We start from the raw sequence: 16,159 nt of genomic DNA, 5'->3' as shown, positions 1-16,159 counted from the left end.
GACTGTTTTCTACCACAAATGATACAAAAAGAAAATCAAAGACTGGTGTAGTGGTCACATTGCTGGGCTTGAAACCACCTCTGGTGGGTAAGTGGGGAGGAAGCCAATTTCTATAGTATAAGTCCTCCCACCATGGCCAATTTCAAATGACTGAGGGTTTAACAACCAAAGGCAAGTTCTCATTTTTCACTCAATTTCCAAGGACACACTGGGTCTGGAGCAAAATGAAGCCATGGATGGGGCTAGTGGATGGCTCATTTCAGGGAAGAGAAGTAAAGATCGTCTTGGAGATGACTACTGTCCCTCTCACTTGCCATACAGCAGTAGTGCTATGGGAGAGCTGCCCTCTGCTTGAGGGAGACTACTGTCCTCCGGGAGGTGGGAGGGGGGAATGAAATATGAAGTAGTGTTATAGGAAGCTTGGCTGTCAACCTGAGAGGAAGAAAAGTGGCTAATCTTTCTATAGCTCTACTCACCCCAGGAGAAAGACCCAAACGGTCAAATCAGAGTGCAAGTTCAACATTAGCAAGATACTCCCAGCCTGCTTTTAATCCACAAGTTAAGTAACAGGGGCAGGCTGGCGGAACACAACCCTAACTAGTCCGATGACAGACACTGTTTCTTTGCCTGGAATAGCCTTTGCACAGCTGACTCATCTTGGGAAAGTGAGTGATGATGGGAGTTTGACAAAAACTGGGCCCTGAGCACGCTAACATGACTAATACCACCTCACCTAAAAGTACCAAAAACATATTCCAAAACCAAATGTAAATGATTCTAGGATCAGTTTCCATTTTAGCTTATTTGTTCCTTTGGCAAAATTCCAGATGTCAGGATAACTATTTTTTGGGTGTCGACAACTACAACAAAGGTAAATAATCCATCCTATTTTTAAGTCCATGAGATGTAAGCAAATATTTGTATGTCATTATTTACAACCTCATAATATAAGATCTTTAACAAACTTACTGTGAATCAATGATTTGCAAAAGCACTTTTGACCAAATTAAGCACTTCCCAATAGACTTTTCACTTGTTTTCTAACCAACAGGCATGAATATTTTATATATTTTATCTTCAGTACCTTCTGTGCCTTCTTGTAAACATCACATGTAATATTTATGAAATTAATTTTTTTCAGAAAATTAGACTTATGATTTGCAAGATGAAATAAAGAGTAAGATAACACGTCCTATGAATAAAGAATAGTCAAAAAGTATGTGTTAAATTTTTGAAAATAAGTCTGCCTTGGAAATGCTGTATTTTTTCTATATTCATACAAAATCATTGTGGATTCAAGTTTTGTTGCATCTGGACAGCTGCACAAGAAGCAGAACATTTAGTTAACCTGTTAGGAGTAAAATGTTTCTAAAAGATAATTATTTATTCCATGTAGTAACTTGAAGCTAAAAACTTGAAACACTTCAAAAAACAGAACTGAAATACTTGATCAATTTTTATTTCAAAATGTCTACAAAGTTTGAACTCTCCATTATACAAATAATTTTTCAAAATTGAGACATTATTCAAATGTAAGCCAAAGTCCTTATACAAATAGAATACACACAAAGATCAAAAATATACATATTCTCTCAGTAAATTTTGTTACATAAATAAGAAAAATATATACAGCTCGTATTTTCAATTTAAAGAACAATTGTCTTAACACTGCAACCACATATAGAAGGTATTAAAATTAAAAGAAATACTACAGCAAAAGATACAGGGACAACAAATTCATCATATGACATCTACAAATCATAAAGATATACATAACCAATCTTCAAGGAATACATACTTCACACTTGGATCTTAATTTTTATTTCACTTTGTTCATTTTTTAGAATATTCTGTAGATAAGTAAAATTCACAGTTCTACCAGCTATCCTTGATGCAAAACTTATAGCACGTGAAGAAATCTACGTCTTTATACTTTGGGATAGGTGTCAAAAGAATTAAGTTGAATTTGTATGAACCTGTGTTAAAATTTTCCAAGTAAATTGAATTGGCTATTGAAAAGTCAACCAATTCTTTTTAAGTAGGAAATGGGAAAAAATCCAAACACTTGAAAAGTCTCAACATAGTAAAGCAATAAAAAAAGATTATGCCAATGGTTCCCTAGATTGTTAAGCAACTGAGCTAGATACACATTTAATTACGTTTTGCCCCAGAAATTCTCCTTCCTTTTCTGAGCTCGTGCCAGAGTCTGAAAAGCCCGGAGACTAGAAGCCGCAGAGCGAGCAGAGATCTCAGATAATCTGTCCTCATCTGCAATGAAAAAATTATAATCAGTGTAGAAAATACCTCTAATAAATATGTTTTATAACATTAACAGAAAATTAAAGGCATCAAGCTCTATAATGTCAATATTGAATCTGTCAGAAAAAATTATTAAAATATAAGATATTAACATTTTCAGGATAGTTCACTATAATATCCCAAGTTTACCATATTTAGAAATCAAATATTTTAATGTTAAATGAGCATTCTGTTTCCTGCCTGAAATCCCACAACGTCGTTACCTGAAACACATGGCCTGTGATTTCAGTATTACTTGGAAACAATTCATCATCACACTGTCTTGTCCTACTTTAAAAAGCACAGATGTTCTAAGCAAAAAGCTTTTATAAGCATTTTAAAAGCAAAATGCTATACCTTAACATAGTGCTAACATCACATTTCCAAAATAATTTCACTTAATGTAAAAATAATGTTTGACTTTAACATGCTATCCTTCATCATTACAGAAATTCCTCATTCTCAGTAAGCAAATCTGTTATAAGGTTATTTGTAAACACTGTTCTTCCACGAAGAAGAAAACACAGCTGGATTAAAAGTATCCAGGTGTTTGCATTTCAAAACCTAATAACTTGATTTCTAGTTCACTGAATTCTGAAAAAAGTCCCAAATTTGTAAGAGGACAGAAAATCTTCAATGTATATGAACTTATAATACATAAAGTATTAATTCAAATTTACTTTCACATCCAAAATTTATAAACTCAGTAATTTCATACATTTTAGGATGAATTAAAATAGCAATTTTGATTTTTCACACCAGGAATTCAAAATTCTTCCTGCCACTATTAGAAGCAAACGAATTTGTCAGAATGACTGCTACACAAGAAAAAAGTCCATTTTCCCTAATCATATTTTTTTGAGAAATGAAAATTGACAATATATGAACATTTGAAAAAAATAACAGTTTTGCTAGACCAAATTCCTGAACCCCCAGCTAGCCAGGATGGAAACAGAAAGAGTATTAACCTCAGGTGTGATGCTAGGCATAATCTCTCTTATCTGTTTGCCCTAAAAAAAATTCTTCAAGTTGATTTTAGGTCCCAGTTTACTCATTTGTAAATGGGGATAATTTAACCCCCATCACAGGGTTTCACAGGTCTAATAAAATAATACCTGTAGAAGTGCTTTGTAAACTATAAAGTACTAATCCAATGTTGAGATCATAATACTATTATAAAATACCATATAATAAAACCTCATACTTTGATCATATGTTATTTCACTACTGAAATACCTTCATCATTAAAGACTTCATGCTGAGGCAACTGGAAATTGTTCATCTTTGCTTTTCCCACTTAAAAAAAAAAAAGGGCAGAAAAATTAGCCTTCAAAGCCACCTAACAGTATAGTATATTTACAGGAAAACCTTAGTGAAAGTAAACTATCAAAAATTTTATTAATTTTACATTTTCAATAGAAATTATTAACAGCCACTCACTAATTTATAAAGTGTTAACAAATATGTAAATAAACAAGAGAAAATTTCTAGAATTCTTTACAGTGACAATATTGATCTATTCTGTGTTTTTTTTTAAGATTTTATTTATTTATTTGTCAGAGAGAGAGAGCACAAGCCAAGGTGGTGGGGGGACAGGCAGAGGGAGAAGCAGGCTCCCTGCTGAGCAAGGAACCCAATGCAGGACTCAATCCCAGGACCCTGGGATCACAACCTGAGCTGAAGGCAGCCACTCAACCGACTGAGCCACTGAGGTGTCCCTATTCTAACTTTAAAGAAATGCAGTAGGCTCCTATTTTTACAGATTTATTTACTTACTGGGGGTGGAGAGGAAGAGGGAGAGAGAGTCTTCAGCAGACTCCGTGCTTTGGACAGAGCCTGATGTGGGTCTCAGTCCCATGACCCTGAGATCACGACCTGAGCTGAGACCAAGAGTGGAATGTTTGACTGTGTCACCCAGGGGCCTCAAGAAATGCTGTAGGCTTCTGTTTAAAGATGGTAGATGGACTACACACATTTACAAGAATGACATAAACCCATAGGACAGAGAAAATGAAAGACAATGAAACAGCAACAAAATTTTGGAAAATGGAAAGCAAAGAGAAAAACTGAGAGTGTGTTATTGTCATACCTAAGCTGAATCCTAAGCCAGCAGAGGAAGGAAACGAAGAGGCAACCAATTTGTTCTCCGCTCCTGGCTCAGGCGTAGGAGTACTAAGTACCCTTGAAAGTTGGAGTGAAGGTAAGACTGAACCAGGAAACTGGCTTATAGAACAGTCTGCCAAAGCCTTCTTTAAATTTGCACAGTTGGCTAACTGTTCTTCCTCCCAAAAGAAGAATGGAGGTTTCCTCTCCAAAGCTTTATCAGAGTGACTCTGACTGAAGGACACAGGTTCAACTAAGGGCAAAGGTACCATATTCAAAACAGAGGAATTCTATATATCATTTATCTCTTCAAAGGGATAAAATAAGACATCCATAAAATAAGAACAGGATGCTATATAAAGGGATTATACAGGGTTAAAAAAAATTCTTAGAAATTAAAAATACTGAAAAAACTTTAAAACTCAGAAGAAGGGGTAGAAAACAAAAATGAGTAACCCTTTCAAATTAAAATAAAAAGACAGAGATGGAAAATAGGAAAGGCAAGATAAGAAAATAAGATCATGTCCAACATCAGAATAACAAGGAGTGCCAGAAGAGGAGGAAACAAACAATGGAGGGGAAGGAATTACTGACTAAATAATTTGAGAAAGTGAGGAACCAAGTTCCCCAGCTGAAAAAGTCCACTGAGTACTAGCAAAACAGAGACCAGCTTTGCGCAGTGGCAGTATCGTAGCCAATGAGGTTTATCCGAGGCGCGATTATTGCTAATTGAAACTAGCAAAACAGAGACCTGCGGTAAAAGCTCAGAGCACTGAGTGTGAAGAGAAGGTCCCCAAAGATGCCAGGGGAAGCGAAGCCACACACAATGATCAAAAATGAGAACACAAGACTTCGCAACAGTAAAAGTGGAAGCTAGAAAAGAGCAGAACAATGCCTAATAAAACCAAACGAAAATAACTTACAACCTTGAATTCCCCATCTAGGCAGCGTTTAGCAGTATCTGAAGACATTTTTAGATGTCACACCTGAGAAGGGCGCTGCTGGCATCTAGCGGGTTGCCTATATGTGTAGAGGAAACACTTGAAAGAAACCTCACACTTGAGGCCCCTGGGGGGGCTCAGTCTGTGAAGTGTCTGCCTTTGGCTCAGGTCATGATCCTAGGACCCTGGAATCAAGTCCCACATCTGGCTCCTTGCTCAGCGGGAAGCGTGCTTCTCCCTCTACCTCTGCCCCTCCCCTGTTCATGCTCTCTCTCAAATGAATAAATAGAAATGAAAAGAAAAAAAAAGAGAAAAGAAAAGAAAAGCTCACCCTCACACAAAAGTGAACTGGGATTATAGCCCAGCTGATTGTTTCAGAGAAGAGAAGAGACTTTTCCCATTTAAAGAGATCTGTTACATTAACTAAAATACTAGATAACATAATTGATTAACATATAGTATTTACTTAAGCCTTTGTACCCATCAGTATAACAGTTTCATTTAAAAAGACAAAAAGTTAAAACCAAAGTAATTACCATTATGCTGAAATTCTGGATCTCTCAAAGAGCCCTGAATTCGACGAGAGGGATGCCAGTAGGATGGAGCACAGGGTGGAGAAGGAGACTGCCCAGGTGTGTTTGCTGGATATTCTGGAATTTTTGAAACTGGAAGAGTTACCTCAGCAAATCTGGGGATATTGGTTTCAGAATCTTCCCTCAAAGGCAGGGGATCCACTGTTTTTATACCAGCAGCTGGAGAAGTCAGGAGGGATATAGCGCGACTTTCTTTCTAAGTGACCAAAAAAATAAGATACATATATATGTCTGTATATATATAGAAAAATCAAACCATTAAACATACAAAAAATAAAACGATAAAATCAATAGGAGAAATTACAGGAAAATCTATGTAACCTCAGTGTGGGGAGGATATCATAAGCCTAACAACCAATATTGGTAAACATACTTAGCTATATAAAAATATATAAACATTAAAAAAATTTTAAATCACAAATTTGAAGAAAATATATAACTTATATATTGACAATGAATTATCATTGCCACATAAATATTTCTTTTAAAGTAGTGAAGGATAAACTAATTAAAAATGGAAAAATATATATATAAGCAAATTATATAGACATAAATTACAAATAGGAGAAATATCCTACCTCACTAGTAATCAAATAATTTCAAAATAAAAGGATCAAGATACTAACTTTTCATTTACAAAATTTAAAGATTAAAATTTTTTTAAAAAGTCACACTATAGTGCTCAGTGCTGACAAATATATGGAAAAACTGGCACTCTCCTAGAGTGTCGTTGGGAGCACAAACTTTCCGGGAGCTGGTGAAACACCGAAAGCTTTAAAACTTTGTGTTCTTTTATCAAACAATAACACTTGGGGAGTATTTACACAAAAATAGATAATATGAACAAAAAAGTAGCTAAAGGACAATTTCTTTACAGCATTTTTTCAAAACAAAAAAATTAAAATATTAAGAAATAACAATAGGCATCTAGTTTTAAAAAGCTGCTTTCAATAATAAACAGCCAGTATAACTATAGGTTGCATATCATGTTGCCTTTAAAAGTTAATTGTAAGTGACATTTAATGATATGGAAATGTGTTTACAATTCATTGCCAAGTAAGTAAAAATAGATTATGAAAGCTTATCTCCAGCACAATAGACAAATATATTATATACCTAAAGAACGCAAACATTCAATAGTGGTTGGTCCTGAACAGTAGGGAGGACAGCATTTACTTTGTTTAGTTGGTCAGTATTTTCTATTTTCCACAGTGATAATGTATCACTATCCTAAAAGTCCTTGTATAATTTTACTTATTAGGAGAATTCAAACCAGTAAAATTAAACATAGTTCCAAACTTTCTAAATCATTCCTCGTAAATGTGGCTTTTACTCTGTGACTTTGGGTTTATTAACACAATATTCAAAACACTGCTTTCTGACCTTAGGTTTCATTTTCTGCAATTAAGAGAATGTACTGCTTTTAAAGTGGAGAAGGCCTGGGGTCTTATCCAACAAACATTTCTTTTTAAATCAAGATCTAAAACAAACCACAAATCTTCCTCTTGCTTCCCTTTTTATAATTATAGGTATCACTTGGGAAAACCATTATTTTTTCTTTTTCTACATATATACACAGAATTTAAGATCTGTCATATTAGTTTCACTATTGCTAAAAAGGCCTGAATGAAATCTCTAGAATATTTGTAACATATGGGGTTCCCAAGTTTAATGTCATGGCTTTGGTGATCTGTTTTTGAGCCTAAAGCCTTCTCATCGGCCTCACCACTCTACCCTTGCACCACCCCCCCAACAGCCCATTTTCCACTGAAGAGCCCACGTGATTTTATCACGTAAATCAGATCATGTTTGCTGTGTAGCTTTCAACCCTCTCGGGGCTTCCCAGAAGCCTCAGAGTAACATCCCCCCCTCCCTTACCCAACCTCCCTTCCAAAGCTCATTTCCTACCCTTCTCCTCACCCCAGTCACATTGGTCTTCTCACTCTAAAACTCTCACTGCTGCACACGTGTACTTATTGCTCTTTCAAACTGGAAAACAGTCTCCACTAATCTCTGCCTGGACCCATCCCTCATTGAGTCAGGTCTTAGCTAAAATATCACCTCCTCAGAGGTGCCTGTCCTGATGGCCCAGTGTAAAGCAACCTCACCTATACCTTGGAGGTCCTTTGTGATTTTATTTATGCTGAAGTTTTCTTATTAAAAAATTACTTATTTCTCAAAATGAAAAGGTAAGCTCCATGAGGACCGGGATTTTGTCTTGGTACCAATGAATCCCCAGGTCCTAGAACGGTGCCTGACACATAGCAAGAGCACATTACATTGTAAATTGGGTGAATGAAAGTGAAATTCCTGATGTCCCCCTCCAGAGGTGATTTCTTTCCAGAGCTCTCTTACTCAGTACATGGCATCCCCCATCAATCCTGTTGGGCAAGGCAGAAACGTAGAAGTCATTCATGGTCTCTTACCCCTCTCCATGATGCAACCCAGCACTGAACTTTCATGTTCCCCTTACACGATTCTTCAGTTTCATCCACTTCTGTGACGTCCACCATCCTTAGTCCAAGCTATCACCATGTCTACTTCGACTACCCCAATGACCTTCTAAGGGTAACCACGGTTTACTCTTGCCTTCATGGCAACCAGAAAGGTCTTTAAAATATTTCAATGTTTCCCATTGCTCTCAAGATAATGGTAAAAATTTTCCATATTGCTATCTTTTCCAGACTCGACCTACTCCCTGCCACGCACTATACTTGCCTTTATTTCTTAGAATCCTATGGGGGCCCCTGGGTGGTACGGTTTTTTAAGTATCTGACTCTTGGTTTCAGGTCAGGTCCTGATCTCAGGGTCACGAGATCAAGCCTCAAATCAGGCTCCATTGCTCAGTGTGGAGTCTGCTTAAGATTCTCTCTCCCTTTCCTCTGTCCTTCCCCATGATCACTTGCATACTCTCTGTCTCTGAAATAAATTAATTTTAAAAAAAGAACCCTGTGTTCTTTCTCACCACAGGATACTGACACATGCTATGCTTCTCCTCTCTACCCTTTTTACCTCATCAACTCTGCCTCTTCCCCAGTATCTCAACCCAATTAGAACTTCTTCTAAGAAGCATCCTTGACTTCCAAGAAGCTTCCAGATCTAGGACTAGGTCAATTTCTTTCAGAATAGCACTATATACTGCTCTGAGACTCTTGTTAGTTTTAACTTTGCTTTTTTCGAGGGGGGTATGATTCTTTAATTACTGTGTATCTCTCTCATCAGACTGTAGGTTCCATAAGATCATGAACCAGGTCTATTTTCGTTCGCTATCCTTACTGTACATGGGTAAACAGATAAGGAACATCTGTTGAATGACTGAAGTGAGCCAATACACACTTAGGTTTTTAATATCATCTATAAAATGTGAAAATGATCCTTGACAAACCAATACCATGACAATTCTACTCTAAATTTTATGAGACAGTCTTGTTTAGGAGTTAAAAATGTGGACTCTGAGAACACACTGCCTGGGACCAAATTCTGCTCCATGATTTGGCAGCTATGTTACCTCAGTTTTAACATCTAAATGAGAATAACAAGACCAGCCTCCTGGAGCCACTATGAAGACTCAACAAGTTCATATACAGTACTTAGCACAGGGGCTAGGACATAGTTAAGTGCTCAGTAAATGCTAGCTATTATTGTGGTCCCCATGTAAGTTACCCAAATTGCTGCTTCCCATAACACTCCTACAATTAAATGTCATTAAAAGTTAACATTCAAAAAATTTCTGGATATTAGAACATATTCTCTCTGATTCCTATGATAAAAAGAGATATAGGATAATATTAATTGAGGGCAACTGAATAATAGGAGTAATTTATTAGAAACTGCATTGTGGGCACAATGAAGCAGATTGGCATTAAAGAGCAATATTACTCTATTTTGTTAATTTAACTAATATTCAATAAATTCCATAATGAGTGAAAATAATATATATAAATCCAGCTACCAATATGGATTAAAGCTACTCATTTTAGCTGAGGGTAGTCAACTCTGTGGATAAAGCTGCCTAGAAGCTTATACCTTCCAGATAGCAACCTGGGCCCCAAGGGGTGAGGGGGATGGGGTGGCTGGTGGGGGGACAGAACAGTCCATGAGGGCAAGAGATTCCTAATATCTGATTCTGATCATCCACTGACTACATTCCTGTTGTCATAAGCCAATGTATACACAAGCAACAAAAAATAGTTTAGATTCTGTCACTCCAATAATACTCAGTCAACACCTATTTAATGGGTACCTGCTAGGAGGTGACTTCAGTACTGGGCTTTGGGAACAACTGGGCTCTGATCCTATCTTCTACCTCTCCCCACCACCTAAAAGCTCTCCCCTGTGCCCTCTGAAATTCATAAATAGCCACCAGCAAAATCCCCTAGAGAAAATCAACCTCCTCCCTGACTGTTCTCTCTCTGACTTCAGCCACTTACTCCCATGATTACATGTTAAGCCTGGCCATTACTGCTAATTGCAACCTCTTCAGACTTCCAATTTCTGACCACCACCTCCTACTTTTAAAATGAACCCCTGTGAGTACCCAAATTTCAACATGTCTGCCAAGACCTTCCACTGATCTTGTCACCTCTGCACTGTGCTTTACCTTCTTAAGTCCTACTCTTCTGCCCTAACCAACTCAACCTCCATGGCCAATCATCAGAGTCACTTCCTGGGATATACAACTTAACTCCCTGACCCCCTTTGTCATTTCCTCTTACTCCCTTGACAAAACATGAACCCCAGCAGTTAAATCCAACTCTCTATTTATCTGCATCTCTGCAGTCAAACCTGGCTGGAGAAAAACACACAACTCATCATGACTGGTCTTAGAACAAATTTGTGACCATGAGCCGAAAAAGGGCCCTTTATGTGGTCCTGCATTATCTCCCATTTCCCTGGCCCGCTCCCTCTCCCACTCTCAGAAAAGACTATCTCATGCCTTCTTTTCTGTACTCAAACCTCCAACCTTTTCTTCCCCAGCCTCATTCTCAGCAAGGCTCTTTTTTCATGTGCCACCAAGAAACAATCCAAAGAGACTTTCCCACAGCCCCCACCACATCTCCCGATTTTATCAGCAATGCTCACATATTCTGCCTCCTCAAGGAAGGAACTGTCAGAGTGCCTAAAATCAGCGCTTCCACTCGCTCCTCCCTCAGACCCTATGCAATGTCTGGAGGCACTCATGCACAGGTGCAAAGTGCTGGCGGCTGCGGCAGCATCTTTCTCTCGTTAAACTGTTCTTGTTGGGGTACCTGGGTGGCTTAGTCCGTTAAGCGTTTGCCTCAGGTCATGATCTCAGGGTCCTGGGATGGAGCCCCAAGTCAGGCTCCCCACTCAGTGGGGAGTCTGCCTCTCTCCCTCTCCTTCTGCCCCTCGCCCTGCTCCAGTTCTCTGCCACTCTCTCAGATAAATAAATAAATAAATAATCTTAAAAAAAAAAAAAAAAACTGCTCTTGTCAACATATAAATGTTATCTCCTTCATCTTGACCTCACTCCCAACCACCACCTGTTACTCTGCTCCCCCTTCACAGAAAAGACTCTAAAAGAATTATGTGATGACTGCCTCTGCTTCCTCTCCTTCCTTTTCTCTTGAACTCACTTTCATTTAGGCTTTTGCCCCTCCCCACCACCAAGACTGCCCTTTGTCAAGGTCACTGATAATATCCATGCTGCTAAATCCATCATCAGTCCTCATACCTTATTGATCCATCAGTAGCACTGACACTCCCTCCTCCTCGACAACTCGAGACACCACAGTCTTCTATTTCTCACCATCTCTCTGGCTGTTCCTCATCAGCCTCTTTGCTGGTTACGCCTCAACTTCCCAGTATCAAAAAACTGGAGCTGACACATGTCTAAACGTACCTTCTCTATCTGTACCCACTTCCTTGATGATCTCCCCCAGTCTCAAGACCTCACATATCTGTGCCACCTATATGATAAAGATTCAAATCAGTATCTGCAGTCCAACCCCTCCTCCCACACTCCAAATTCAGAAAGGCAACTGCCGATGCAACATGTCTACTTGTACATCTAATAAGTTTCTCAAATGTCACGTGTTCAAAATAGAACTCTTTGTCTTCCCTGACAAACCTTTTCCCTACACAGTGTTCCCCATCTCAGTTAACTGGCAACTGCATCCTTTGGCCTATTGCACAGGCCAAAAGTCTTGAGAAGTCCTTGATGCTTGTCTTTCTCCCATACCATATCGTAACCATTAGCAAATTTGGTCAGCTACACCTTCGGAGCATATCCAGAATTGGACTCCATCATACGACCTCCACTGCTACCAGTATGAACCAAACAACCATGACCTCTTGCCTGGATAGTGTAATTGACTCCTATCTAGTTTCATGCCCCTGCTCTTGCATCCCTACTCTCTGTTCCCAACACAGCAGCCAGAGTAACCATGGGAAAACCTAAGTCAAATCGTATCACTCCTCTGCCCCTCCAAAGGCTTCCCATTTCATTCAGAATAAAATTCAAAGTTTTTGCTATGACCTATAAGGCCCTATACAGTGTGGTTTTCTACTGTGCTTCTAAATTCATTGCCCACACTCTTCCTCTCTTGCTTTCTGGCTGGTTCCCAAGAAATCAGGTACCTGATCACCTCAGGGACTTTGCACTTGCTGTTCTTTTTGCCCAGAATGCTTTCCTACATATGCATATGGGTCAATCTCTCACCCAGTTCAGATTCTGCTCAAATGCCACCCTCTCAGTGAGAACTTCCCTGGCTACTTCCTATTTACCTCCCCAGCTTTACTTTCCTCCTTAGTACTTATCACCATCTAAAATACTGCGTATTGCACCTCATTACCCTCTTTATTGACTCTCTTCTCCACTAGAATGGAAGTTCAATAAGCACCAGCATTTTTGCCAGCTTCTTTCACTGCTGTATCTCCAGTGCTAAAACAGTGCCTGAAGCATACTTGGAATACAACTGCCACACAGCAGATACTCAATAAAAATATCCTTTTTCTCCTCTTTCTGTTCAGTCACTATTGACAAGATTTAAAAGTATATCAGCAGAGGGGCACCTGGGTGGCTTAATCAGTTAAGTGTCTGCCTTCAGCTCAGGTCATGATCTCTGGGTCCTAGGATGGAGCCCCACATTGCCGAGCTCCCTGCTCAGTGAGGGGTCTGCTTGTACCTCTCCTTCTGCTCCCCCTGCCCATGCTCTCTCTCTCAAATAAATAAATAAAATCTTTAAAAAAAAAAGTATATCAGCAGAAATATAATGTTACTGTCAGAAAAAATAATTCAATGCCTTTGCCTTACTGAAACCAGGTTAATAGCATCATCTCCACATACAACACACAGAATTTCCTAAAATCTAAACCTATTATTCATTCGTTACACGTGACTAAAATAATCACTTCCTAAAAAGTTGTTTTTCCTCCAAAATATAAATATTTACCTTCCTAAAATCATTCTTTGCAGTTTCTAAGCCATCCTGAGAAGATATTCTTTTCCTCTGCTCTGGGACTGGAAGCCTCACTTTAGACGGAGACACTAAAACAGCACCGCCTGGAAGAATGCAGAAGACAACAAGTCTCAACCGAAATTCTCACGCAGAAAAAGCAGGTAAATTAAGAACCATCGTGTCTGCCCATTACCAACAGCTGGAGTGGTGAGATCGTGATGAGTCCTTTGGATTCCACCAAGTTCTCTCAGCTTTGGAGTAGGAAGCCGGCCTCCTTTTCCAGAAGATACAGAAGAAGACTCTGACCTACAGGTGGAAACAAACTACTATGAACCATTTCCTCCAGAAAATTGGATTGAAAATATTCTGTGATTACTGTACAATAATAAAATAAACAATTTATAAGATAATGCCATTTTGTTTCTGAAAAAATAACAAATCCCCATGTGGTTAAGAGTGACTGAATATTGGAAAAGAGGGAAGATCACTGCAAGCCAGCAGCAACAGAGCAGAGAATTCTTCCATTAGGTCGGGGCCTAACTTTCCTATTAGGCACAAAACTCATGAAGGAATGATAAGGGATTTGGATTAGGAACAAAAAGCACCATTATCAGTGGTAGAGAATCACTCCCCAAAGCAATTAACATACAAACCAACAACAATTAACTATTTGCAGAAATAACTTATTTTTTTTTTTAGGATTTTATTTTTATTTATTTGACAGAGAGACACACAGTGAGAGAGGGAACAAAAGCAGGGGAAGTGGGAGAGGGGGAGGGAGAAGCAGGCTTCCGGTGGAGCAGGGAGCCCAATGCAGGGCTAGATCCCAGGACCCCGGGATCATGACCTGAGCCGAAGGCAGAGGCTTTAACCCACTGAGCCACCCAGGCGCCCCGGAACTAGAGGGTATTATGCTAAGCAAAATAAGTCAGTCAGAGAAAGACAATTATATGATCTCACTGATATGAAGAATTTGAGAAATAAGACAGAGGATCATAGGGGAAGTGGGAAAAATGAAACAAGATGAAACCAGAGAAGGAGACAAACCATAAGAAATTCTTAATCTCAGGAAACAAACTGAGGGTTGCTGGAGTAGAGGGGGTGAGAGGGATGAGGTGACTGGGTGATGGACACTGGGGAGGGTATGTGCTACGATGAGTGCTGTGAATTGTGTAAGACTGATGAATCACAGACCTGTACCTCTGAAACAAATAATACATTATATGTTAATTAAAAAAAATAGAAAAGAAAGCCATTGTCCCAGACATATTTTCAAATCTGGCAAATCATAATTAGCAGGACACAAATGAAAGTAATCCTACTTTTTCCCCAGTAGCTCAGTGTTCAAATGTTCAACCACCAAATTACTGGTGACTCAAATACCTGAGTCAATCAAATTATAAATCATATAAAAATGTCTGCTTTGTGACATTAACATCTGTTCTCTGTTAGTCATAAAACTAAGAATGTAAGCCATGTACTTAGTGACAAAACAAAAAATATTAACCATATGAATGCTTCCATATACCAATTAATTTTAAACTCTCACCCTTCTTTTATCTTGTCTGCCTTAGATTTTTCATGTACTTCCAACTTCTCCAGCTCTCCTGTATGAACCTGCTTGTCCTTGTCTATTTTCTCCTCCTCCTCTTCCTCCTCCTCCTCCTCCTCCTCTCTCGGCTGTTTCTGCATGCCTTCATTGGGGTTCTCTGCATCCCACGCCTGGCGCCTTCTAACAGGTACGGTGGGAGCATCTGACACGCCCAATTTCTCTGTGGTATTTTTCTGGGGCTGCTCTTCCAAGACAGGCCTTTTTTCTTCCAGTGTTGCAGGAGGACATTTCTGCAAAGTCTTATGGCTTGTAGGATCTCTGCATAACAAAAACAGTTTCAAACTTCAGTTTGAGGTTTCTAGTTTATACTAAATTTAACAAGTCTGTCATTGCCTTCCAGTGTTCACAACAATGTTTCCCACAGATATTATCTTGCCCTGATACTAAAGAAAGAAATCTAATTAAGAGTTCATTTGACAGTATAATAAACTAAAGTTACAATTTGGATTTTCTATTACAGCACTCCAAAATGAAATGTATTTATCTCCTCTTACTCCTACCCTGTACCACTGCTGACAACACTCATGAGTGTCCCCCTAGACTGACATTTACACATGTAAATGAAGATTCCACATGATCCAACTTGTTCACTTACTCAATTAGGGTTTATGCACAAACAAGTGTACTTGTGGATCAAACAAACGGATTCAGATTTTGTACTTTATACTTTAGATTGATTAATCTTTTCCAGATATTCCTAAATAATGGATTTTGTGATGAATTTTTAAAATCAGATGTCATAATTAGAACTTATAGTTTAATTTGGCTTATATGACTTATATGACTTTATATGACTTTATCAATATACTATAACAACTAAAGACTTTTATTTGCTACAAATCAACTATTTCTTATAAATAGTTGAATAATGTTCATTTTAAAACCCAAAAGAGCAGAGAACTGTCCCACAGAATCAAGGCCTACATGTCATATTAACCACCGAAATCTGTTAAAGAATGTTAGCTTATATTCTCTATAAGAATAGCTTATATTCTCTAAGCTGTCATTGTTGTTGCTACCTTTTCTTCTTCTTACTTTTTAACATTCTTTCCATCTATTGCATAATCATTCCTAGTCTACCCTTAAGAGATATTATAAAAATTACATATATATAGTATGAAGTCCAGTCTTCCAGATTTACACTATGTATTATTTACACACAGCTTTACTTTTCACACAGAATACACTAAA

General features: G+C 38.4%; 1 protein-coding gene across 2 annotated transcripts in view; it reads right to left on the bottom strand.

Annotated features, from left to right (window-relative positions):
* Positions 1-1,439: 1,439 nt before the first annotated feature.
* MDM1 (Mdm1 nuclear protein) overlaps positions 1,440-16,159 on the bottom strand; it is a 32,847-nt gene continuing 18,127 nt past the window's right edge. For both annotated transcript variants that reach the window (XM_080812259.1, XM_080812260.1), the window contains 6 exons: positions 14,906-15,226; positions 13,550-13,662; positions 13,351-13,460; positions 5,879-6,131; positions 3,535-3,594; positions 1,440-2,268 (listed from right to left, as the gene is read on the bottom strand). In XM_080812259.1, coding sequence (XP_080668385.1) covers positions 2,156-2,268; positions 3,535-3,594; positions 5,879-6,131; positions 13,351-13,460; positions 13,550-13,662; positions 14,906-15,226 — 970 coding nt within the window. In that variant the 3' untranslated portion in view covers positions 1,440-2,155. The remainder of the gene's footprint in view (positions 2,269-3,534; positions 3,595-5,878; positions 6,132-13,350; positions 13,461-13,549; positions 13,663-14,905; positions 15,227-16,159) is intronic.

The sequence above is a fragment of the Martes martes genome (genome assembly GCF_963455335.1).
Source record: "Martes martes genome assembly, chromosome: 8".
Taxonomy (NCBI): Eukaryota; Metazoa; Chordata; class Mammalia; order Carnivora; family Mustelidae; genus Martes; species Martes martes.
The sequence above is the reverse complement of the archived record's forward strand: the minus strand, read 5'-3'. Positions and strand labels throughout refer to the sequence as shown.